We start from the raw sequence: 26,270 nt of genomic DNA on the forward strand, positions 1-26,270 counted from the left end.
ATAATGTTGTCTTGTTTGTCAGTTCATACGTTTATTTGTGTTCCTTCACCTACCGTGACCAGAGGGTTGAATTATGACTAAAGGTAAATAATGAAGCGCTCTAGTGTTATTAAACTCTCGATGACGTCGGCACTGCCGGTAATTCAGATGACTTCTAGGCTGGCTGTTCCGTGAAAATGTTTGTGCTCCCTCCGGTGCTGCCCAGCGTAAACGTCTACTCTGTGGCTTACCCGGGGGAGGGTGTTCAGAGCAGAACAGCTCAGTTGCGACAGCGGTACAGCGGACCTCCTCAACCAACCTCAAGCTAGTGTCCCGCCTCCTTTGCTTATAAGCTACATTGTGATTGGTGGCAGCAGAGTTGCAGACCACTATTGGCGGCTGGAAATGTCAGTAAAATAGTTTAAGGAGTTTGGCTGGCTGGAAAGTCTGCAATGTAGGGGATGGGTTGACTGAAAGATCCGTACTTGCGACGAAGAAGCGTTTCTCGTGTTGGGAAGCGAATATAAAGACTTACGGGGGTTTTTTCGAGCGCTTTCCGTCGTTTTTGTGGGTAAAATCTTTACGAAAGTTGCCACTGACCGTTATCGTCAGTGTGTTTTATGAGAAGGGTTACTGTTTTGGCGGAGAAACTTTCTAAATAAGTGGCATCGAGCCAGGTAAGCAAATATAAATCGACTTCTGCTTTTGGTGTAAATTCTATATTTTTAACGTAATGTTAATGCACGTCTGCTTCTAATATCGACAACGCTGCTGGGGTACACTTGCAGTACTTTATAGGTTCTTAGTTATTCACGTTGGAGAAACCCCCTTTGCTTACAGCGATACATCATTTATTAAAGTGGTAATAACGTTTTTAGATGTGCTTACAGTTCTGCTCGTTTCTTGTAAAATGTATATTATAGACGTAATATTTAAGAGTTTTTGTGTTTGTGTGCTCTATTTTTCCCGTCTACTCTCTAACGCCTCGTTTAATAATGGCAGTACATCTGATATGCTTTAAAAAGGGAAGGTGGGCTTTAACGGGATGCCCCTTTGGACCGAGGAAAATTCAGTTCAGTCCTTTCTGTTTTCTTTAAGCTGTCACGCCCATCACCATGCCATCAGTTGGACAGCACACCCACTACCTAGCCTTATGATTCAAGGCTTGCACTCAATAAATTGGGCTTTAATTGGGGACAGTGAGTTAGCAGATTATTAAGTTTTGGCGAGTTTTGACTATGGACGCACATAATGATCAATCAGTATTTTATTTATTTATTTAATTATTTATTTATTGCCTAATGACACATGTAGTTGTAGTATTGTTTTCATCCACTGCCAGTGAAGGTTGACATGCTTACTATTTCTCGTTGTTGTCTCAAGGAAGTGCTTCCTGGAATATCATAGGTATGAGTTTTAATGAATGGCACTTTGCTTTACCGTTTGTGCCACTTACTTCTGAGCATAGGGCAGTGGACAAGCTGGGTAGACAGGTTTTTTAATGATAACTAATTCTGAGTTGTGGATTTTAATTTGAGAGCTTTAGATTTAGTTTTAGAGCTCAGACATTGATAGAGGTGTGAAAAGAAAAGAAAGACAAAATGTGTGAGACCTAAGCAAAATGCCTAAGTTATGCAACCAACAGATGGGTTGTTCAGACTTTATGGATTCCTTTCATCTGACATAAACAAGCTGCTTGTCTAAAGTTACTCTTGATTAAAATTAAAACACAACTATTTCTGTAACTGCACACGTATAATTCTGCAGAGATCTCACAGAAGGGCTTAGTAAATGTCAAAATAGTCCAGCCATTTCAGGAGAAACAGGATAAGTAGGTAGGTTACACAATAAACGTACAACTGTGCCTAAGGGTTATGGTTAAAACTTGAAATACTGTTTGTTTTTTTGTTGTTGTTGTTGTTGTTTTAAATTGAGCTGATAATGACTTGCCTATTCTTTGATTTGATCCTCTCAGGGGTTTAACATGCCCAGAAATCTACACCATGCATGAAGGCATCTTTTTCATATGATTTGGAAAGAGGAACATGGGTCATATGAAAAATGCAACATTTGTGGGACAGTTAGTTATGTGCCTTCACTGCTTAAAATAGCAACGCAATATTAGTGAGGGTTAGTGAGCATATTAGTGATTTTGTTTTTTAGGGGTTTTTACCGAAACTAGTGGCTTTCCTTGAACACTAATTTCAGTGAATGTTGGGAAATCCACTTTCTGTTGATGTTTTAAAATGATGCTTTTGAGAAGGCATTATATTACTCTGCACTCACCTCCATGTGTATGAATATGGAACCTATGTAGTGTTGATTTGAATAATGCTAATACCTTGACAGATGGAAATTCAGGTCCGTGTTTTAACCTGTTCAGACAATGAACAGCATTATTTCGGTGCTATGCTTTCTGTCAGCAGGAGAAAATCTTTACATTTGGAAACAGAAAGTGAAGTTTTGTTTTTTGTCAAGTACATTTCTGTGTCAGCAGCTACCAAGCATGAAAGCTTTGTTAAACGTCTCTGCCTATATTTTAAGTCGAACTTTAAGTGTTTTAGAGAACACAATACACACATTCAGTGGAAGGATGTTACTGCAACACTATCTAACATGTTATGTAAGGATTAAACAAAGGAAATGGCTTCCTTTTGGATTTATTGAATGTCTGGTTATTGTTAGTGTACAGTAGAAAATTCTTCAGGGAATGGTGTAACCTTTAGGTGAAAATATGAGAAGGCTAGCAGAACCTCTCAAGTGGATCTGATGGAAAAATTATAATTACATAACCTAGATAAGATTTATATCTGATATCATTTGATTGAAAATAAATGAAAGACTCTTACTCAAATTGCAAAGTACAGAAAGTGCAGTGACATACCTTCGAGGCAAAGTTACCACCAAAGATCATTAACTCCTGTCTGCTCAGGGAGTTGACAGCTGTTCATGTTGGCCTAAATTTCTTGGTGGAGGCGTAGTGTTTCAGTGAACAGGAAGTGACTGTACTGAATAGGAAGCCTCTTATGGGCCTGTCATCGTTTTCAGAGAAAACTTGATATTTAGCTATTTCCCTACAGTTAGTTTTACTGATTCTATCAGGAACTGTGGCAGTATGTATTATCAGTTTGTATTTTCATAGAATTTTTGCAGAATTTATGTTGTCTCACTCATATTTTTTATGTAGGCCAAAGGAGGTGAGTGTCAAGATGGCCCAGTGGAACCAGTTACAGCAGCTGGAGACCAGGTACCTGGAGCAACTCTACCACTTGTACAGTGACAGCTTCCCCATGGAGTTACGACAGTTTCTTGCGCCTTGGATTGAGAGTCAGGACTGGTAAGAAATAATTACATTTCTAGGCTCTGTTGTGAAATTACATTTTAATTCATGTAATTTTCTCTCCCTTTGGATTGGGAGATGGCCACTCATTATGACTTCCAAAATGTCTTTTGGCTTTAAAATTGTTTTTATTTATTCATTATCACCCTCTTCTTTCCTTATAACACCACCACAGGAATCAGAGTACTCTGATATAATGTGTCAGTGTGCTTGTTAACTCGAGTACTCATTCTTGTGGCAAATGGGGATGAGTTTGACCTTAATGTATGAGGAAAAATTAGAAATGAGCACATACTGATCACTTTACCTGTCGTTTACAAGGGCTTACGCTGCCAATAAGGAGTCACATGCTACACTGGTGTTCCACAACCTCTTGGGAGAAATAGATCAGCAGTACAGCCGTTTCCTGCAGGAGAACAACGTGCTCTACCAGCATAACCTCCGCAGGATTAAACAGCATCTGCAGAGCAAGTACTTGGAGAAACCAATGGATATTGCTCGCATTGTTGCCCGCTGTTTGTGGGAAGAACAGAGGCTGCTGCAGACTGCCACCTCTGCTACACAGGTTCATACAGCAACATTGACCTAGCTTCAGACTTTATGATGTATATAGTTAGTACAATGGCTCTACGTAGTATATCTTTTATTCTTGCAGGATGGCCAGGCAGCCCATCCCACTGGAACAGTAGTGACAGAGAAGCAGCAGATACTGGAGCACAATCTTCAAGACATCAGGAAGCGGGTGCAGGTTAGATCCCATTAAAGAGTCACTTACTGTATATTTACGTAATTGGTCTTTCTTGGCATAAATGTATATACATTATCACCCATTTCTCCACAGGATATGGAACAGAAGATGAAAATGCTTGAAAACTTGCAAGATGACTTTGATTTCAATTACAAGACCCTAAAAAGCCAAGGAGGTATAATTATCTTATTATATTTTTGATGTAATTTTCTTAGCTGTGTCACCTGTATTGACGGCTAATGTAACTGTGTCTGTTCACCTTCTTCCCAGAGTTGTCCCAGGATCTAAATGGAAATAGCCAGGCAGCTGCAACGAGGCAGAAGATGGCCCAGCTCGAGCAGATGCTGAGCGCCCTGGATCAGCTCAGGAGGGTGGGTTTTTAAACTTTATTGACTTTAAGCATGTATTATGTCAAGTGCTTTAGGTAACATCTAGAAAACAAGGATATTCAAAACACATTATAATGCCTTATAAATGTAAACCTTTGTATTTGTACATTTCAGGACTTGCAAAAATGTATAAAGAGGCATTTTAGGAAGTAATTAAATTCATCAATGGTGAAAATAGAAATTTGGCTGAAAAATTCTAAATGCAAGATTGATCAAAGTTTGGACCATAGATGGATTATAACTCTTTATGCCAATGTTTAATGTGTGCTGTGTTTGCTTTGTTATAGCAAATTGTTACGGAGATGGGAGGCTTGTTGACTGCCATGGACTATGTACAGAAGAATCTGACAGATGAAGAACTGGCTGACTGGAAGAGAAGACAGCAGATTGCTTGTATTGGAGGCCCTCCAAACATCTGTCTCGATCGCCTTGAAACTTGGTAAACAGTTCTGAGAACTTACCCCTTTTTTTTTTTCAATAAAAAAAGACTTAAAATTGGAAACTGGTGCAGAGATTAATCATTGACAGTTTATTATTAGATATGTTCACAGTAGGTTTCGCGTCATAAATAAATGATTCTGGCCAAGTGACTGTGGACTTTGGCCTCTGCTCTTCTTACTCCCTTCATATAGACATGTGTCTGATTTGCACTTTGTATTATTATTTTAATCAGGATTACGTCCTTGGCTGAGTCCCAGCTCCAAATTCGTCAGCAAATCAAGAAGCTGGAAGAGCTTCAACAGAAGGTGTCCTACAAAGGAGACCCCATCATTCAGCACCGGCCCGCACTTGAGGAGAAAATTGTGGACTTGTTCAGAAACCTAATGAAGAGGTACATTTGATGTTTATCTACTTAGACAGATTTTTGTCTTAACTCGATCTGCATGGATTTAAGTTATTGACCTGTTTAAGGCTTCCCATAGCCTCTCACAGTTTTTATATTGTAAATATGAAATTTCAGAAAAATTTAAAATTACTACTTAGGGGACTTACACCTTTAACACTGCTCATCATGTATTGATGTGATGCTTTTCTAGAAGTATCTGAAACATGTTCTGCTTTGTGTTATAGTGCTTTTGTGGTTGAAAGACAGCCTTGCATGCCCATGCATCCAGACAGACCTCTGGTTATCAAAACAGGCGTGCAGTTCACAAATAAAGTCAGGTGAGATTCAGGATTACAACACCGGATTGTACATTTTTATACTTGGGATTATACATTTTATTGAAACATTTTTTGTTTCCTGTATACAGGGAAGTGTAACAGTCATTTTAATGAGTGAATGAATTTGTTCTGTCTTGTCTCTTTTCTCACATTTTTAAAGGTTACTGGTAAAGTTTCCTGAGCTCAATTACCAGCTGAAAATTAAAGTTTGCATTGATAAGTGAGTTTATTTATATATTTTTATCATCCAACATTTCTGTTAAGTTTTGATCACTAGGATAGAAAGACAAAACAAATTTACTGCTTTACTCATTGCATCTCTATTTTTCAGGGAATCTGGTGATGTGGCTGCAATTCGAGGGTAAGACTTTAAAAACAAACTTTCAAACCTCAGAGCTTTTAATGTGTAGTATTTTAGAAAAGGTTCTTACTTCGTGCTCTACTATGATTTTATTAGATCACGAAAGTTTAACATCCTCGGTACTAACACAAAAGTTATGAACATGGAGGAGTCCAACAATGGTAGCCTGTCAGCGGAGTTTAAACACTTGGTGAGTCAAAAGTTTTACCGGTTGAAAGCTATGAAGTAATCTGATAAAGGCCTTCTGTGGAGCACTGACTTCCTGTTTGTTGCAGACCCTGCGAGAACAAAGGTGTGGTAATGGTGGACGGACCAATAGCGATGTAAGTCCTATTTCTTGTTGGACTTGTGTAATGTAGTGAACAAACTGCTCGTTTCAGAATCTTAGCTGTATTTAGCATGTGAAAAATTCTGCTTTAACCTGTAATTAACAGTCCTCTTTATCTCGTATACATATAGTTTTATAAAGAGATTTAAGTAGGTTGTTTTTTGTTTTCTAGGCCTCTCTGATTGTCACTGAGGAACTGCATCTTATCACGTTTGAAACAGAGGTCTATCACCAGGGCCTTAAGATAGATCTGGAGGTGAGTACTGCCACTGTGTTTCATGAAATGGAACATATTTCTGCTTTCATTATTAACCCAAGCAACACTAATAATCAACAAAATTCGAAACACTCCCAAAGCATAATGCAGTTTTGTTATATGACACCCAATACAAAGTTAGTCACCAGACAAGTTAGTCATTTATGAAGTCGTCCGCCTCCAGTCACCTTCATCAACACTGCTTCTACAAGGACTGATTCTGAAAACACAAAATTTCTTCTGTTTGCCCTTTTTTTTGACCTGCCCACAGTTAATGGCAGGGTCACTGGCACTGACGATTTACGCTGATGCAAATTGTGATTTCTTAGAGAATCATATTATTTGAATTTGCAGATCCTTTAGTAATGTGTTAATTCTAATTTAAAATTAAATTAACTTTCAAGTCTATTTATTTTTTAATAGCTAATAAAATATATGAAAAACAACATCATGTATAAATAACATTTGGATGATGGATGTTGTGTTTTTTTACACACACCATGTTTCTGCAGACCCATTCCCTGCCTGTGGTAGTTATATCAAACATCTGCCAGATGCCAAACGCCTGGGCTTCAATCCTGTGGTACAACATGCTCACTAACCACCCAAAGGTAAGACAGCACCCTCTGGTGGAAAGGGACTAAACTCTGCATGAGGTGAATCTTAACAGAGCTGAAGATCTGTTTGAATAGAAAGTAGGAAATGTATATATTTTCAAAACATTTTGCCTTGGGGTTCTTTGCACAGAACGTGAACTTCTTCACCAAACCTCCAGTGGGAACATGGGACCAGGTGGCTGAGGTGTTGAGCTGGCAGTTCTCTTCCACCACCAAGAGAGGCCTGACCATTGAACAGCTCACCACATTGGCTGAGAAATTACTAGGTTAGATGACAAGCCCTAAAATATCCAAGTCTTTTTAGTTTTTCACGATTCTTTATATTAACCTGATCTGATTTAATTCTTTAATTATCTATATAGGACCATGTGTCAACTACTCTGGATGCCAAATCACCTGGGCCAAGTTCTGTAAGGTACTACAACAAATGGCACTAAATTGTTCAGCGTTATTGTTAGTGATATTTTATTGTTTTGTATGAGTTTTTTTTTCTTCCACTTCACAGGAAAACATGGCAGGCAAAGGCTTCTCCTTCTGGGTGTGGCTTGACAACATTATTGACCTGGTGAAAAAGTACATTCTTGCGCTGTGGAATGAAGGGTGAGAGGCCATGCTTTGTTTACAGTCAAGCCTTTTACCTTCCTTTCATATTAGAAAATTTTTTAACATGGAAGAGACTTTCTTTAAGCTGTAAAGCCTGAACCATGAAATAATTGCCAGAAATTTCAAAATGTTTGATACTGGAGTGTATCATTTAACCTTATGACACATTTAAACAAAAATATTAATTATAAATTAGTGCATACATGTTTTAATTGGTATCTTTTTTTAATATAGCTGGTGTTTTTGTTCAATTTATTTAGGTTTTTCTGACAAAAAGAAATTTGAAAAACTCATGTTTTAAATATTACCAACTTGGTGTTACAGGGTTAAGAGTATTTTCATTTCTTCATATGTCTACAGGTATATCATGGGTTTTATCAGTAAGGAGAGGGAGAGAGCTATTCTGAGTCCAAAACCTCCCGGTACCTTTCTGCTGCGCTTCAGCGAGAGCAGCAAGGAGGGAGGCATCACCTTTACATGGGTAGAGAAAGACATCAGTGGTGAGTATTTCAGAACTTCATGCTGTTTTGATGATCTTTTTTTTTTTCATGTGCTCTTTTTGTTGTGATGTTGAACTTTCTTGTGTTTATATAGGAAAGACCCAGATCCAGTCAGTGGAGCCTTACACCAAGCAGCAGCTCAACAGCATGTCGTTTGCTGACATCATCATGGGCTACAAGATTATGGATGCCACCAATATCCTGGTTTCACCTCTTGTCTACCTATATCCTGAAATTCCCAAAGAGGAAGCCTTTGGGAAATACTGCAGACCAGAAGCAGCTCCTGAAGCCGAGATGGGAGGAGACTCAACAAGCAGTAAGTTACTGCCTTGTTCTTCATAGTCTTTATTTAGTTAAAAAGAAACTCAAACATATTGCTCAGTATGTTTATAACAGCATTGCAAGTGTTTGGTTTTTTTTAAGTTGTTTTGTTTTTAATTTTTTCCCTAACAGCTATTCAGCCTTATTTGAAGACAAAGTTTATCTGCGTTACCCCGTAAGTATCTTCCACTCCCTTCTTCCGTATCTCAGAGTGATAATATTTACAGGATGGTCGCATGCCAAACAGTGACCACCGCTTATATTAGTTCTTTGTACTTCTTGTTGATGTTTTCTTTTGTGAAGACTGAGTGTTCCTGATTAAGACACAGATTCAGACTGTTTCACATGGCAAATGTTAATCAAATGTTCAGGGAAAAAAACAACATAGAGGTTTTAACTGTCAGTGTGAGAAGGAGGAAGGAGTAATCATAATGTTCAGAAAAGGGGTTGTGAACCCAGGTATTAGATTCTGTAGGGAACTGGCTTAGTCTGACTTTGTACATGGGCCATCTGGCTGTGTATTCACTGAGCACATGTGAAAGTAATTTATTTTCATTTTCGACATGCGAATAGCCATGTCTCACACTTTCTGTACGCCATCATCTGACTCACTGGCCATTTCCAAATATTTAGTATGGATTTTTCTCTTATCATATATAGGGATGGGTACCAAAATATGGTATTAAATGGGCACCAGTGCTGAGCGTGAAGTATCAATAACCTGTAATGTTGTCAGTTCTTCTCTCTGGAGAGATCATCATGTGTTGTAGTCCCAAGCGAGAAGAGCGCTCTCTTCCTTGGAATCTATAAATGAAGGGCAGGGGCAGCCCCAGAACTGTGCACACACACCCACAGATAGCGTATTAGTGATGGGGGTGGGAAATTTAAGCATTCATTTTCACTAGAATTGATATGGAAAGTGCTCATTACCGTAAGTACAAGAAAGCAGATATGCCAATACATCAGCAGCAAAGAGCTCACATATAGAGTTCATTATAACTCAGTGTAGAATAATGGAGAAGTTGTAAAAAGTAACCACAACCCAGCTAACTGTGTAATCGTAGATTTGTTGATTAATATTAATCTCAAATGGTTAGGGTTTAGAGCATTCGCTTCAAAGAGGTGTTCACTGTACTGATAACAGTGGGGCAAAATCTAAACAATACCCATCCCTAATCACAACTGATGTTGCTGTTTATTAGACCATATTTAGACCTCAAAATATACATTAAAGTCTTAAGGATGAATGAAAGGAAGCACAAAGAAGCATTTTAAACTTCTAAATTTGTAATTCTACCAGTTAGCAGGGAAACAACTTCAATGGAATTCCCATTTTAGAATATTCAGTATTCACGATTAATATTTATTGACAATCATCAAATCTTTCCTGAATGTCTGAGATGAGCACAAAATGAGAAAGACAGAGGAGTTGGACGTTAGCTGCAGGTGAGTTTTATAGAGTGAGGTCGACTGACACGAGGGGAATGTAGAAACAGGTCATCCGCCTTGTATGCTAGTAGGTTTGATGGTGAGGTTTGCTCAGTGAGATCCTGACCTGTCTCCGTAGGTGTCCCTCCGTCTTCATGGACTTGCCGGACAGTGAGCTGCTTGGGAACGGATTCCCAGGGTAGGCCACTCGGGGGGAGTTGGCATGTAGGGCTGTGTGTGCATTTTGTCACTTTGTGTGTTTGATGGGTAGTAATTTCACCTACATAATTCCTATTTTTGAGTCCAACATACAGGCATTGTTCCTAGTTCTAATACAAAAGTAGCTCCCTGCCTTTCATTAGTCTTTCACTTATTTCACCCCATACTCTTGTGTCCTGCAGGCATTTCTTTATCATTCCTCATCCACATTATTTTGTAGGGCTCCGAATTAGATGTCATAATAGTTTGAGTGACAAGTGATTCAAATAATATAAAAAGGTAAAACATTCAAAATCAGTTCCATGATAAAATGGACAAGGCTAAAGCCATGTGAGTTTGGTGGGAGAAAAAAGACAAAAAGGGGACTTTGTTTTTTGTGAAGCCTTAACAAAAGACTGTGGCCTGTTCGATCCACTTAATCCTTAGCTGTCATTAACATCCGTTCAGTTTGCCTTCTGTTCAGTTGAGCACAGTACTGCCTGATTTAAAGCAAAAATAAATAAATAAAAATTAAACATCCTTTGCGTTTAATGACCTATGCTGTTTATATACATTTAAAAACAAAATCCCTTGCCCTGCTCTTTTGCAGTGATTGTGTGCACAGGCCAATGCTAAATCATCTGCCAGAGTGTGATGAGACAGAAGGAATGACTTATTTACTCAATAACCAATCTTTTGTTTATCAAAGCAGAATCACAGCTCCTTTTTTTTAACTTCTGATAGCTGCATCACACTTCCTCATCACTTTTCTTACCACAGATAGTATTTCATATTTGATTTGTGTAGCCATCGCCAGGCATAGTACTTAATATTATGCTCTTTATTCTGTTTGTTTTTCACAGCACAAACTCTGGAAACACCAGTGACCTGTTCCCCATGTCACCCCGGACCCTTGACTCCCTGATGCACAACGAAGCTGAAGCTACTCCAGGGCATATGGGTGAGTCTACTTACATGTACTACAAACACACACACATTTTGTACATTTATAAATGTATTGTATTTGTACATTTCCAGGGCTTTACCTCCTCACCCCAACACTTATTTATCTTTACAACCATGTGTCAGACCCTTTGAAAGGACTTGGACTTGCCAAAATGTCCTTATGTTCAAAAGATGTTTTTACTATAACTATATCGTTAAGCATAAATGTACTTCATTCAGCTGAAATATTAATTGCTTTATTCTTGTTTATTTATTTAATCTGCAGATTCACTCACTTTGGAAATGGATGTAGCATCGCCTATGTGAAAAGAGTCATCGAGTACTTCAGTCACTTCCTTCTTTGTTGGGTTTCATATTATGTTAGAGAATTTCTTGATTCATTTTTCTCTCCACACATAGTGTGCCTGTACAGTTTAGTTCTTTTTCTATGTAAAAATTTCTCACTTTCACACAATAGGGAAGGCAGTTGGTCTTGTAAGGTTTTCTTTTGAAACAGAATTGGCACTTACTCTTTTTTTAATGGTTCTCCTTATAATTAATAGATATTTTTTTCTTTTTTTTCAAGTACATTAAACATTTAAGCACGAGTTATAGGTTGTTTACTTTTAGAAAAATTATGAATAATGTCTTCTTTTATTTGAATGACAAAATGTAATGAGAGTAATTGTTGTATAAGCTAGGCTTTTTCAGTGTCCCTGCCAAACGCAGCAATGGTGTCGTTGTTTCACCCTATCTTGATTGTATAAAACGGTTTCTGTTTCATTATGCTTTTTACACAAATTGGAATATTTCTTGTATTTGTTTCAGCCAATCGGTGTGTAAAGGGACAAGAAATTTCTGACAATTGTGAAATTATTTTCATGTAAAGTTTTTTTTTTTTCTCCTTTAGCATTGTGAGAAGTTATGAAATGCAGTTTTTGTCAGCTCACGGTTTGAAATGTTTCGTTTTAATATTGTACAATTTAAGCCACATGTTTCTTTGTCTTGTAATGAAGGCGCCTATTAATGGTGCCAGAAAGACTAGCACAAGCAGCAATCCCTCTGTAAACCTTCACAACATGATTTTGCTTTGTGTAACTGTGACATTTTGGTGTCAGACCACAGGGTGCAATGCGTGGTGGGGTCATTCAGTATTTGGCATGGTATTTTTAGTGGAATAGACAACTCAAAACTGCGCCTGTTATTGCCACAGTGTAAATCTGCTGTCAGTTTGGCAGTTTTATCAGCAAGAGTTATAGAATGAGAAAACGGCATTGTGCTCAAAATGTAAATAAACCATTTTAATTAATTACTCCTCAGCCAGTAGTGTTGTTTGTTGTGTTTGAAGGAGGAATACCAGTAAAACAGCCTACGCTGATCTATAAATGAGTGTAAGTTGTCCACAGTTGCTTTATAGTTCATGGAAAGCTCCTTCATTTCATTAAAGCACCATCTTAATTGCATAAGACTAATTGAGGAAGCCAGTAACAATGGATGGTGTCATTACCCTATATTTACTTTTATTTATGTTTTATATTGCATGTGAACAATGCTTCAGACAGGTGTTTAATATCCTGGAGAAGTGCTGCAGGTATCTCTGTAGCTGATAGTTTTATGCTTAACCTTCGCCAACTCCTTTTTACACATCACACACCTGCCTGAACTAAAATAACACTTACACTTGAGAAGTCCACACAGTTATTGTGCCAAAAATGAAGCACTTGGCACTTTGTCCTTGCTGAAACATCAGAGGTTTTCTAAAAAAGATCATAAAGAAAGGTTGGCGCTAAAAACAGTCAAGTAATATAACCATAGACTTGGGAGTAAAAAGGATACTTTTCACTTTGATCTGTCCAATAAAGTCAGATCAGTTCTGCAACCCCAATTCCAAAAACATTGGGTTGCTGTGTAAAATGTAAGTAACAATTCAATCTTTTAAACTCATTTTATTCACAGTAGAATATATAAAACATCACTTTATTCACTTGGTGAAACATCTGGACACAGGCCATTTCAGCACCTAAAAACACCTAGAAATATGTAAGGCTTTCTCTAAAAACCAGTGTCTGTATGGGAACGTATGTTGCTTTAAAACCCGTCTATACCTTTCACTCCGATACCATCAAAACTGTATCCTTTTGGACTGAGCGCTGATAAAAAAAACTGGATGATCCTTCTCCTCAAGTATATGACGTACTTTTCCAAAAAACAATTCCAGATTTTGATTTATCTGACCACAGAGCAATTTTCCACTTTGTCTCAGTCTATTTTAAATGAGACTTCATTCCAAAAAGATGGATGTTGTGGTGAACTGTGTTCACAGACAAGGATTTCTGGACTTGTTCCAGTGATTACAACACAGAATTTTGTCTGTTTTTATTGCAGTACCCCCTGAGGGCCTGAAGATCACAGGGATCCAAAACTGAATCTTGTATGCAGATTTATCCAGATTCTTGCAATCTTATGAAGATATTAAAAGTATTCACAATTTCACATCCAGGGAAATTATTCTGAAATTGACAATTTCAAAAATTGTTTGATGCACTTTTCTGCAGATTTGTACACCTCTTCCCATCTTTGCTTCTGAGGCATTCTGCCTTTCTAAGATGCTCTTTTTATAGCTTACTTATCGGTTGCTAAATAACCTAATATATACCGGCGCCACAAGACAGGCTGTGTAAAGATGCTCCTGAGACAGTCCAGCACATAATAGCAGGGTGCAAGATGCTAGCAGGCAGGGCATACATGGAACGCCACAACAAAGTGTCCGGCATATTATACAGAAATATCTGTGCCTGGAAGTCCCGAGGTCGAAATATGAGGCGCCGCTGAGGGTGCATGAGCGAGCTAAGATCCTGTGGGACTTCCAGATACAGACGGACAAAATATGTATGTGTGTATATATATATATATATATATATATATATATATATATAAAACATATTTCTTAAAATAAACAATACAGCCTGTTTCAGAAGTACTGATTTTGTCATGTGTAGCTGTGTGGCAGGCAGAGGCAGGACCCAAAAGCAAGACTCTAACACGAAGGGATAACTAAAAGAGGCAGCTTTTATTTGCTGCAACATAATACTCAAATACTACATGCAAAAAAACAAAACCTAACACTGGAAACTGAAAACTAGAAACTACGAGCAAGGGAGTAGCAGGGGTAACAAGACACATGGAGAGACACAGCAACATGAACAACACGACAACAAGCAGAGGAAGAAAGAGGACATAATTACACAGAGGATAAGGAAAGTATGGGAAACAGGAAGGGACACAGCTGGAAGTAATCAGACACAATGAGCGAGGGAGGAAGCGAAACTGAACTCACTGAACACAGGATGAGAGACTGTCAAAATAAAACAGGAAACACACTGAGTCACAGAGTAAGAGACAAGGGCTTGACACTGGGACCGAGGGAGAAACAGACATGGGTACAAGACAGACTGAGGAGACAGAGAGGGCGAGAGACATGACGAGCTGGGGAGAACACAGAGGGGACAACCAGAGCACAAAAGGGAACAGACTCAATGAGCAAGAACCTAAGAACTAGAAATACAAATGACTAAACTAGGAAGAGCAAGGAAACAGAACCACGAATAACACTAAATCAAAGAATCTGAATTAAACCAAAAAACACATAAACACTGGGTCACAGACCCAGGACCATGACAGATTCAGAAATACTGATAGTTTAGTGTTTTGTAAAGGTTTATTCTGTAATTAAACTTTAGGGTTTTTAATCATGAACTAAACTGCTTGTAATAAGTTTACTGGGGCACTTAGAAAGGCGTATATGCTGCATCGACTGGGTAAGCTATAAAAGCAATCTTGAAGGACTGAAGGAATGTGGAGTACACACAGATGTGTGTAATAAAAAAGCAGGCGTTAGTAACTGCTGACTTCCACTGAATTGCGTGTGTTTCACTGTACTACTATTGTGTGTATTGGTTGTAGGTCAGAGTGTTATAACTTGGGACATTTGAAGAGAACAGAGCAATCTTATTATAATTACTAACAAATATGCTTTCTCTCTACCTTGGTAAGCATATGTCTGCTGTGAAAATTAAGGAGACCCTTCATTATAGAATTGTGTATCATTTTTAGTTTTCTTATTGCTGTACACACTCGCTGGCCACCTTGTTATGTACACCTGTTCAGTTTCTCATTAATGCAAGTATCTAATCAGCTCATCAGATGGTAGCAACTCAGTCTATTTAGGCAGATATACACGATCAAGATGACCTACTAAAGTTCAAATCAAGCGTAAGATTGGGGAAGGAAGTAAATTTGAATGTTTCTTGGTTGCTGCTGCAGGAGATGCTGATGTGAGTATTTCAGAAACTGCTGATCTACTGGGATTTTTCACACGCACTCATCTCGAGAGTTTAGAGAGAACGGTCTGAAAAAGAGAAAATATCCAGTGAGCAGCAGTTCTGTGGGCAAAAGTATCTTGTTGATACCAGACGTCACGGGAGAATACCCTCAATACTTTGAGCTAATAGGAAGGCGATGGTAACTCAAATCACCAAATCAAGCGATGCAGAAATGCACCTCTGAACACATAACACATTAAACTTGGAGGCAGATGGGCCACAACAGCAGAAGACTAGACTGAGTGCCACTCCTGTCCATGAAGAACAGGGAAGCATGGCTACAATTCGGGCAACAGAAGATTGGCCTGATGAGTCTTGTTTACTGCTGAAACTTTCAGATGGCAGGGACAGACTCTGATGTAAACATTATTTATCAATGGTTTAGATTAATGGTGTAATGATTTGGAAGATATTTTCTTGTCACACTTTGGGGCCCTTAGTGCAAACTGAGCGTTGTTTAAATGCTTACCTGAGTATTATTGCTGGTCATTTACATACCTTTGCCTGTTTTCAGCTTGATAACATGCCATATCATAAAGCTCAAATCATTTTAAGTTACTGTATTTTAACTGTCACCAGATTTCAGTCCAATAAAGCACTTGTGGGATGTGGTCCAGTGCGAGATTCGCATTGTGGACGTGCAGCCAACAACAGTGAGTCAGTGAAACATCCAAATCAAAAGCATATATAAAGATAAAAATCGTAAGTAGCCGCTTAAACAATGCTTGATGAGGGAACCACTCGCTCTAATTTGCAATCCTGACACTGTAATGTTCAACTCAACTCAAACAGTCACAAGCCAAAGTCGATGAGTCCAGCTACCACAGATAAAGAGAGAAAACTCACCCAACACAGTGGAAACGTGTAAAACATGTTTACGAGTGAATTTCAATGTCCAATAAGTTTGGCTTTAAAATTCCAGGAACTGCTTCAGGGCCACAAACAAGTAAGACTTCATTGCAGAAAATATACTCCAAGTGTACCAGTATTAAGGGAATACCAGGAATACCATAGGAAACAAAGACAAACTCCAGATAAAAAAGACAATAAATAAGTGTTTTAAATCTCCACGAAACAGCTGAACCCTCTTTTGATGAAGAAAAAAAAAACACGACGAAGTGCATTTGATGAACTCCTTTATCGAGTGTAAGTAGATTAGTGTACATGAATAAATCCGAAACAACCATTTGGCTGTACAAAATATTTAAACTCATGTTTCTTTCCTTCTTTTAGATGTACTGATTTGCTTGGCACTATGAATAAATAAGACAAACTTAGGCAACCATTCTAAAAAGGGCTGAACATATTTGAATGAAACTGTGCCAGGGTAGGTTTTAACAGTTGTAACAAACAGCAACCTATTGTACATTTATACAGCCATAAAAAAAGACTTCTGTGAAGTCATAAGAGATGAGCTGTTATCTTACTTCCCATTTTCAATATGAGAGTTTTTCACTCAGTCTTTGATGAAAGATCTCTCGGCACATGATTGCTGGATTTCCCTGCCTGGAAACCCCACGTTGTTTTGTTTGCATCTTCAAGTGTAACAATACGAATGTGAACAACAGCCCTGCCACCGCCTGGATTCCCAAGGGTCCAATTGCAAATACATGACAACAGAGAGAGACAGCAAAACAAACAGAGGAAGGAGGCATTTTCTAGATCACTAAGTCTCTGCCATGCTGTCACACTCGGTTACTCTCTGTCTTGTGTATATTTGGTTAGCCTTGAGGATAGGAAATGAACACAGGCTGGTTTGAGGAGATGAGGGGGTGTTACGATGTAGAGCTATTACCGACAGCAGCTGCTGACTCAGCTGTCTCAGGAAGCAACTGTCACCCTTCAATTCTGGACCGCAGCCAGTCAATCTGGAGAATCAATGAAGCTGTATGTGTGGTGGCTGGTGTGTGTGTATGAGAGAGAGAGAGTGCTAAAAACGATGACACTCTGACAAGCAGGTGAGAAAATGAAGCCATTAATTTCTACAGCATCACAGGGGATTTCTCAGATTATACTCAGCCACAACTGAAAAGCAAACTCTGGAATTTTTCAAATTAAGTCATAGGTAAAGAATACTGTAACAAAGTACATCTTTACAATTAATGTACTGGATTAAAAAAATTTTTTTAAGAAGAAAGTATTCATCAGTGTATAGCTGATAGACTATCTGATAGTTCCTCCTTCTTCTTTTATTTTTTGTTAGAATTAAAAACACAGAAAGAACTGAATGACTTAAAAGTTTTTACACATTATTTTCACAGCATTTTCAGACCAAAAGTTGAAAGACAGTATTTCACATGCAGTAACCTATGAATATATGGATTTTGGTACTTCTTATTTATCTATGAGATAAATAAAGTAGCTATGATACACTTAAAATGAACAAGTGTTTGTTCTTCAGTGATGAGCAACTGTTCACTTGATGTCACCGTTTTCTTTATTTAGTGCCACACAATAATGTGTGGCTCTCTGTTAGATGGCTCCCCGAGGCCACACTGTCCTCTAATTATTTGTGGCAGGTTTATCTTTGGTCTCTGCCACCTCCTGTTTGTCTCAGCCTCTCAGCCCACAGCCTGTTAAATTGATAATAAAGAAACATTTAGTTAAGTATGGGGCAGTTTAGTTTCAGAAAAGTACATTTAAATATCCATTTAAGCCCTTATACTAAAAATACAGACAGCTATGAATGATGCAAACAATATATACGGTTTTTTTTTTAAGTTTCTTTCGCTTTGTTGTTGCTGTTTTTAGAACATTATGCTAAATTCTCACCAGCAGGTGTCGCCATTCTTCAATTTGTGGGAGACTTCTTGTCGTGTGGGAGATTAGGCAAAATCTAACCAACGGATCTACACGTATAATGTGTAGCAGAGAAGAGCTCTGATTATTATTGTTATTTCCTTTGGTATTTTTGGTTCTTAGGTAGGCGATCTTTACATCCAATATGTACCGTGGCCCAAAGCATTGTTCCAAAGTTGAAATTAAACGCCGTATTGAGTACCCTAGCTATAAAATCAGACTCGATGAAACATGTACATAAAAAAAAACAAATCTGAAGTTTCAACATGGAGAACACAGCTGTAACAGATTTATTTTGTGTGTGTTTTTACTAAATGACAAAAAGCTTTCAGAACCTCCCGAAATCCGTCATCAGGGCAGAAATCAGTAGAAACTGTTACTCTTGACAGACGTGCAAGAACCGCCGGAAGTGGGTGGTTTGTCAGCGAGCGAGAAAGACACACACACACACACACACACACACACACACACACAAAGAGGGAGAGATAGAAAGAGAGAGAGAGCGCGCAGTGAACTGTGAAGCGAACTGTTGGGAACTGACTGACGGAGAGGTCCATGTTGTAGGTTGCACACGTCTCTGCAGCCTCACCCCACATTTTATGAAAAAGGACAGCAACTTCAGTCGATCCACAGAGGTGAGTGTGACAGTTTTATTCGCTTGAATGTGCTTCTTTTTCTCCCCCCGAAGAGGTGAATGTCCTCGCCTTGTCCCACTGAAGGTGCCCGTTGCGAAAGAATATTGTGACAGCGCTTTGTAAACAAACTGCGAGTGCGGCAGCGCTTCTCCGTCTGCAGACGTTGTGAACCAATTTGGATGCCAGTGATATGAATTGTGCTGGAGTAGGCTACTTTTCTACATTTTATTTTTTTTAAATTTTGGGGGCTTTATTAACGCGGATGAATCAACAGGCAGGTCCCCCTGCGCGCGCGAACATTCCCAGTAATATTTCTAAATTCTGGCTGACAGCGTCTCTGTCGAGCCAGTGAGTTTGCTGTCATCTTGGCCTACTACTCAGCATATTATCTCTCTTTTTTCCCCCTTCTTTTTGATGCTTGTATATTGTTAAAGGTGTAAAGCTCTATTTATGGCAAGCAACCATTTCATCTTCGCTGCTGTAATGGCAGGCTTTGACGCGCGGTCATGGTTAGCTTTAAGTTTTCTCTATGGTCAACTCTCCCTTCCAGCCTCGCATATAGTACTGAGCAAAAAAAAAAAAAGGTCTTGAGCTACCCCTCATTTCTTTAAGTTTTTTTTTTTTTTTTTAAGGAATAGGTGAAGCAATTTCCTGAAACGTGCAAACATAAATGGAATCACAGTACATAAGACAAAAAGAAAACAAAACCCCCCAGCAAAAAACAGTTCTGATGAGCTTGAAAGTCAATATTTGGTATGATCATCTTTATTCGTCAACACAGCCTGAACTCTCTTAGGCAGCTTTCTTTTTATTTCTTTACGTCGTATTGAGGAGTAATTCTCCAAGCTTCTTGAAGACTATTCCAAAGCTTTTATTTGAATGTTGGCTGCCTTTTTGTTCCATTCTCTTTCAAGATGATCCCACACTGCATAAATAATGTTGATGTCCACAATCTCGGGATTGCAATCCATGACTGATAGTGTTCCACTATGTGTGTGTGTGTGTGTGTGTGTCTGTGTGTGTGTGTTTTCTATTCAGGTATGCTTTTACTGCATTGGCAGTGTATTTGGGATCATTGTCATGTTCAAAAATGAAGCATTTGCCAGTCAGATGCAATCCAGATGGTATTGCATAGTGGATCAAAATCTGATGTTATTTTTCTACATTCATAATTCCCATTAGTTCCCATTAATTTTGACAAGATCCCCAGCACCACTGGTTTAAATGCAGTGCCAAACCATGACTTAGCCTCCACCGTGCTTTCCTGATGTCTGTAGACACTTCACACATCACACATCATCTGCTTTCAGTAATTCTTTTAGGCCTGTCACGCCTTCTTTTATCTTGCACTTATCTATTTTCCTCAAATTTTTTTAAGACACACTGCACACCACATAGAGATATACCAAGTTTATAGCTAATAGCTTTTTGGGAATCAACTTGTTGGTGTTGAAGAAAGAAAAAAGTGGGATCAAACTTTAGGCACTTTGCTAGTAACAAAGTACCCAAAGGTATAATTTAACTAAGTTGTTTGTTATGTGTAGATGCAACACTGGTTCATCCCTTGAGTTAGGCGCCTTTTTATGCTTGAATGATTAATAGGTCAGTGTTAAGTGGCTTAAAAACCAAAAAAACAACACATTACTTTGAAAATGGTCAGATACAAGGACTAGACTGAAAATAGGTGAAAAAGCTGCTCCATAACATAAGTGCTCTATGCCAGCTTTGTACTAACTGCCATATTCACATAAAAATTGAGTTACAAATTTAAAAGGTGCAAGGACATTTTGAGCGTGCCTCCATAATTCATTTCAGCTCTCCCAATTGTTGCTGTAAAACAGAACATTTTTGACACTGTTTGCTTTTCCTGTTGATATTTAATTTCCCAAAAGCATGAAAGGATAGTGCTTAAAGGTCAAAACAAAGCTGCCAAAGGCATGCCTTCTGTACCAAGTCTACAGTTTGTGCGTCTTGCAAACAACATTAAAATGTCACTGTTTCTTTGTTGTATTTGTGTCATTTTCAAGAATTCCAGATGAGCTTAGCTGCAAAGATTATACCATCCCCTTATCTTTTGTCACTTTGTTGCTCCAGTAAGACCTCATATTTTTTGCCTTTGATAAACCTGTAACATTTTTTTTCTTGACAACTGGGATGACATTGCCTTTGCTTCTTGTGGCTCGGAGTAATTGAGCCTTGTGATAATGCCACCATCCTCCTGTGATAATGTCTTCTGGAAGACGCTATGACTACTCTTTGACTTCTCTCATCTCAATACAGCAGCAGGAGTTGGTAGCTTGTGCATCATTTTAATTAAGAAATTGGCTTGAGGTGATTTTTTAGTAGTGCTGGAATCAGTTGGTGAAAAAGCAGCTGTTGTCATAATTGTTTAGCTCGTTTTAGCTCCTTTGCATTTGGGAAAGAACAATTTCAAAACATAAACCCAACGGCAGGGAAGCGGAGATATGAATTGTTTACGTGTATAATTTGTGGATGTTTTGGTATTTCATGTGTTGTTGATGTTTACACCTCTCAGTGTATGACTCAAACTATTTTCCTTGTCATTTTTAGTTTTATTATTATTATTATTATTTCTATTCATTGTAATATTTTTAGCCGTTTTTCCATTTCTGCTCTTTTAGTCATGGAAAAAAATTCAATCAGTCTGCAGGAAATAGTGGTCAGTATTTTTAGCCTTTAACCCTGTTGGCAAGAACTGTGCTATGCTGCCTGCTCCCTACATTGCTCCTGTGCATTGTGCATAGGAATGGAAGTTTTTCCTAAGTTTCTTTGAAAAGGAAAACATTTTCAGTTGACATGGGAACATGGCATGTTGGCCAGGCATGAGTTGGCTGGTACACGCCGTCCCTGACAGGAACCCCTGATGAAAGAGGGATGGCAGCAGGGGAGACAGGAAAACTCAATGTTTTGTCCTATAAGCCAACTGTGCCGTGTGGTCAAAGCATCCTTAAGCTTGTCTTTGCCTCTCCCTTTTTCCATCCCCACTTTCAAGTATAGAAAAAACATTAACGTAAGTAGAGAGGTTAGTTAGGAAGGATATCACAAAGGACTTGTTCTAAGCATTGACCTCATGAGTGGCTGGAAATGAGAATAATAGGGCAGTGGTTTTGATTTGACTAAGTTGGTGAGTCAGAGCTGAGGTGTCAAAGATGTCAATTATGCACTAATGATTGTGATAAGCGTGGAGCTTCTTGTCACTATGAACAGAGGAAGAGAGTGCGCAGAAGAATTACTTGAATGGAAAGAGGGTAAGAAGTTCCTTTGCTTGTGGTCCAACTGTGTGTCGATGAAAGTGACCACAGCCATTTAGTAATGTAGTAATAACAGTTACAGACAAACAGGGATGAGGGGAGATTCAGGGTGAAAGAGAAAGGGGAAACACATTCAAAGGGAAGTGATCAGGAAGTATGTGGTGACATGCTTGCTAACCCCCTCCTCCTTCAGCTGGGCTAACACTAATCCATTAGTCACGTGACCTTGAGCTTTTAGCCCAGTTTAGGTCAGGAGTGCTCTGATCCATCTGTCGAATGGCATTGCTGTTTGTTGGCATCCACAGCATGTACGCTATGATCCCTGCCTGCCTCACACAAGACTCGTTTGATTTCCATCAGCTAATTACTTCTGCAGGATTTTATCAGCAGTTTCACAAGAATTGCCCTCCCATTATCAGTTATTCTTTTGTCTTTCATTTTGCCTAACTTAAAATGAGTTGTCTTTTCTTCAGTCCTTTGAATAGGTGGGGGGGAAGATGATGGTCAAACCTTGTAGACACCAAGAAACATGATAATGCTCTGGGTTATTATCTCAGTGACACATCAAGAATAGAATGACTACTCGTAAGTTTGCACTGTGCCAAAAAAGGCACTGACAAGTCGTAATAGCAAAGTACATGCATTGTATGAATTCCAGTGAACGCAAGCATGCAGTGTAATCTGAGCATACTTCCAATTTTTTGTTTTTATTTTACATTACGTAAGAAGATTTCGAACAGAGTTCAATCCAGAATACACCTAACAGATTAATGGTCTGGATTAATCATTTTCTCATGTTTACACAATACTCATTTGGAGGCTAAACACACAGGAGCAAAAGGCACGTCTAGCACATAAGATTCTAAGTATCCAATTAGTTTTAGGTCTCGTGATAGTATACGTTACAAGTGCTGACAAATATATTCCAACTCCCCCCAAAGTTAATTTATTAGAGTATGGCAAATGTTGCAGGTGTTCAGCAGTCATATCCAGTGGTTTGATCCAGACTGTTACTTTTCAGTAGGGAGACATACACAGCTGAGGGTTGGCAGCTTAGGAATCCGAGTGAGTAAAAAAGACTTTGACATCAGTGAGCTCTTGTAAATGGATTCTTAACTCGGAGAAAACTGTGTTTGTGGCAAAAACCGCAGGAATAATATATATAAAAATGCAAACCCTTCTCAGTGTGCTGCTGCTGTGTTAATGTAGTTGTTTAAACATATGAAAGCTTATTGCAATGTTGTCACTTGGTATTGATCTCCCACACTGCACAGCCTCTTTTTATGTTTTATGTATGCCTTAGGCTCTGAGTCATGCTTCATTTCTCATGCATGAATTATGTGGATGAATAACTTTAGTTGTGCCCTAAAGGACATTGTATCATATGAAGTCTTGAACGCGGAAAGAGAGGAATAGATGCTTTGTTTAATTATCGAAAATGTGCACTAAATATTGTCAATATTCGTGATAAGTAGTGCAATCTTCTATCGTTTGAATTGGTAGTGCAAAGGTATGAACATAACCAATATACTCATGAGCAAATTAACAAGCGCACATAATAAAACTGATCAAGTTTCGAGTATACTTTGTCCTGACAAATGATGTACAACAGACGCAGGATTATATACCAGACCTTTCCATATTCTAAAAAGTTTTTATTAAATATCTGTTTGCAGTCTTAACTGTTTATTTTTGGCAGCAATGCTATTTCTGTTGTGGGTCGTGACCTGATACAGGTGACCTGCTGGCCTACTTCTAAGAGGAGTGTAGATTATCACCCAGAGGACCACTGAAAACATATTTCTATGTATCAGCTGGTTGAATGTCTACATCAGTACTGGTGCAAAGGAAAAAGACTGTAACTATGTTGGAAATTTCTAATGGGACCAGATAGTACATTTTAATGCAGCAAAGTCTCAGGTAATGTAAAAAAAAAAACCCAAACCAACAAAAGAAAAGAAACTTCCTCTGTGTCAATATAAAGTCTTGCAGTAAGGATTCAATTGTTTATGTCAGTATTACTTAGCATAACATTATTGTAGACTCCTTTCTCTGGTGTGATCTGTTATTAAAATTATTATTATTAGATCTGTTATTGTTCTAGTATTAAACTTGGCAAAGACAAAATCCTCCTCAGCTCATCCTAGGGCTGCCCTTTTTAACATCCCAGCACATATCACTTTAATTAGGTGTCTACCCTGAAATGCATTGTAACCTGAGGCCAGGTGACCGCATCTCTTACCACAGAGGAAGCAGACAGCAGACAGGAAAGAAAGTGCCAGGTCTCGGCGTGCTGTTAAACATCATTTTTCATGCCTTTTTTTGCCTCTTACAGTCACGTTTTTTTGTTTTTTTGTTTTTACAACGTTTACAACATCTTGAGAGCTGCTGTTAAGCATGTCATGGCCCGAATTCTGTAGCAGTTCAAGACCTAAAAGTAAACTCCACTCAGCAGCTACGGTTAAGACAGATCACATAGATCAGAGTTGAAGTGACAATGGCAAGGATAATTAGGCAAACTAGGTAAACTGCAGCAATCAATTATATTGAATGGCTTATTGGCATACAATTAGATAGCACAGACAACCAGGCAAATTAAATGTAGAGTTGGTGTACAGTCAGGACAGCGGACTGATTAAATACTAAAAAGTCTCACAAAGCCTAGTGCACATGATTGCACTTCATTGTAATCTTGGGCAGAAAACACCAGTAAAAGACATTGCACAAGACGTTTTGCAGTTAGTAAAGAGATGCCTTTCTTAATTTAGTACTGCAACTTCTTCTTCTTGTTGTTGTTGTTATAACCTTTATATGCAATGAATATAAAGGGTAGATTTTTTTTCTAAAAGAAACAATACTACTTTTTACACTGCAAGTTATTGATGCTAAAAACAGGTCTTCAGTAGTGTCTGCAGAGAGAGATCGAGCGAGACACGTAGTATTTTAACTGAGCTGGATGATACCTAACTGCTGCTGCCACCACTGCTGTGTTCAAGCCTATTACAGGCTTACAGCAAATGAGACATATTGGAAACCCAACTGGTAGCGCACAGATAAAGTTTGTTGGGAAGGAAGAAAATGTTGGAGACAAACAGGACAATATACTTAAAGTAGAAAAAAATATTCTGCTAGTAGATGAAATTATCTTAGCAATCGCTTCTACAGTGGCAACACACAGATAGCTTGTGTATGCACATGGGAGACACAACATAAGCAATTAAATCAGTTATCATTATTCATGAGCCCTGTTTGAATGCTTTTCTGTGTCTAAGCGTGCATGTGTGTGTGCTTTGTCCAACTAGATTGAGGTCATGGATGCTTTCTAGTGTCTGGGGAAAGGGCTAACATCTGCACAAGATTACTGTAAGGAGCATTTGATTAAAAAGTGATTACAATGATAAAAAAAGAAAAAAAAAGATTTCTCAATTATTGAGGCTTATGTTTCATTTATATTTGATTGTATAGTGGATTAAAGTGTGTTGGATTAGAGTAAAACTGGGTTGAATGTTAAATACCGATTATTACAAAGAAGACCAGATCTCTCTATTATTTAACAGTGTATATGAATTTCGCTGCCTTCTCTGATGTTTTAGCATGTTTAAACTATGTAATGTAACATGTATACACCAACAAAAGGGAGAAGTAAATGTTCTCTGTCTCTTTTCTTGCTTGTAGAGTCACTGGCACAGTATAATGCAAAGTCGGTCTAGATTTGTAGAGCTGTTATCCTGTATTGATCCTGTGGATTCATCCATGACCACAGCAGAATATCCCTAACAAGCCTCTTGGATGAGCCCTGCATGACATCTCCAGCTGACGCCACCACTCCTACAGCAAAACAAATCATCATTACATCGGTACTTTCGGCGCTTTATTTAAAGAAAGGTTGTGATGTAGCACATTGCATTCTCGTAATTGCTGGATGTTAGCACAACAAAGATTCACTTCCTCTTTTATTTTTGGGCGCTTGTGCCTGTAATATCTGTGACTTAAAGCAAATGTTTA

The 26,270-nt window shown here is 38.4% G+C and overlaps 1 protein-coding gene across 2 annotated transcripts; it reads left to right on the forward strand.

Annotated features, from left to right (window-relative positions):
- Window positions 1–432: 432 nt before the first annotated feature.
- Window positions 433–12,496, forward strand: stat3 (signal transducer and activator of transcription 3 (acute-phase response factor)). 2 transcript variants are annotated; one of them, XM_063472238.1, is made up of 24 exons: window positions 433–656; window positions 3,167–3,316; window positions 3,641–3,884; window positions 3,975–4,067; window positions 4,161–4,242; window positions 4,338–4,438; window positions 4,744–4,895; window positions 5,130–5,288; window positions 5,528–5,620; window positions 5,781–5,840; window positions 5,952–5,981; window positions 6,078–6,171; window positions 6,257–6,304; window positions 6,482–6,565; window positions 7,078–7,176; window positions 7,313–7,448; window positions 7,545–7,597; window positions 7,688–7,782; window positions 8,146–8,285; window positions 8,380–8,601; window positions 8,739–8,781; window positions 10,174–10,233; window positions 11,096–11,193; window positions 11,464–12,496. In XM_063472238.1, the coding sequence occupies exons 2-24, from the start codon at window positions 3,189–3,191 to the stop codon at window positions 11,502–11,504; spliced, it is 2,355 nt and encodes a 784-aa protein (XP_063328308.1). In that variant the 5' UTR covers window positions 433–656; window positions 3,167–3,188; the 3' UTR covers window positions 11,505–12,496. The 2 variants fall into 2 exon arrangements, with proteins under 2 accessions (XP_063328308.1, XP_063328309.1); XM_063472239.1 differs by lacking the exon at window positions 10,174–10,233.
- Window positions 12,497–26,270: the final 13,774 nt, after the last annotated feature.

The sequence above is a fragment of the Pelmatolapia mariae genome, linkage group LG4, assembly GCF_036321145.2.
Source record: "Pelmatolapia mariae isolate MD_Pm_ZW linkage group LG4, Pm_UMD_F_2, whole genome shotgun sequence".
In the NCBI taxonomy this organism is placed as follows: Eukaryota; Metazoa; Chordata; class Actinopteri; order Cichliformes; family Cichlidae; genus Pelmatolapia; species Pelmatolapia mariae.

Bases quoted from the DNA above. Each gene is read 5' to 3' on its own strand.
- stat3 (XM_063472238.1), top strand. From the start codon at position 3,189: ATGGCCCAGTGGAACCAGTTACAGCAGCTGGAGACCAGGTACCTGGAG. The intron at 3,317-3,640 runs GTAAGAAATAAT...GTCGTTTACAAG, and splicing joins TGGATTGAGAGTCAGGACTG to GGCTTACGCTGCCAATAAGG. The intron at 10,234-11,095 runs GTAGGCCACTCG...TGTTTTTCACAG, and splicing joins CTTGGGAACGGATTCCCAGG to CACAAACTCTGGAAACACCA.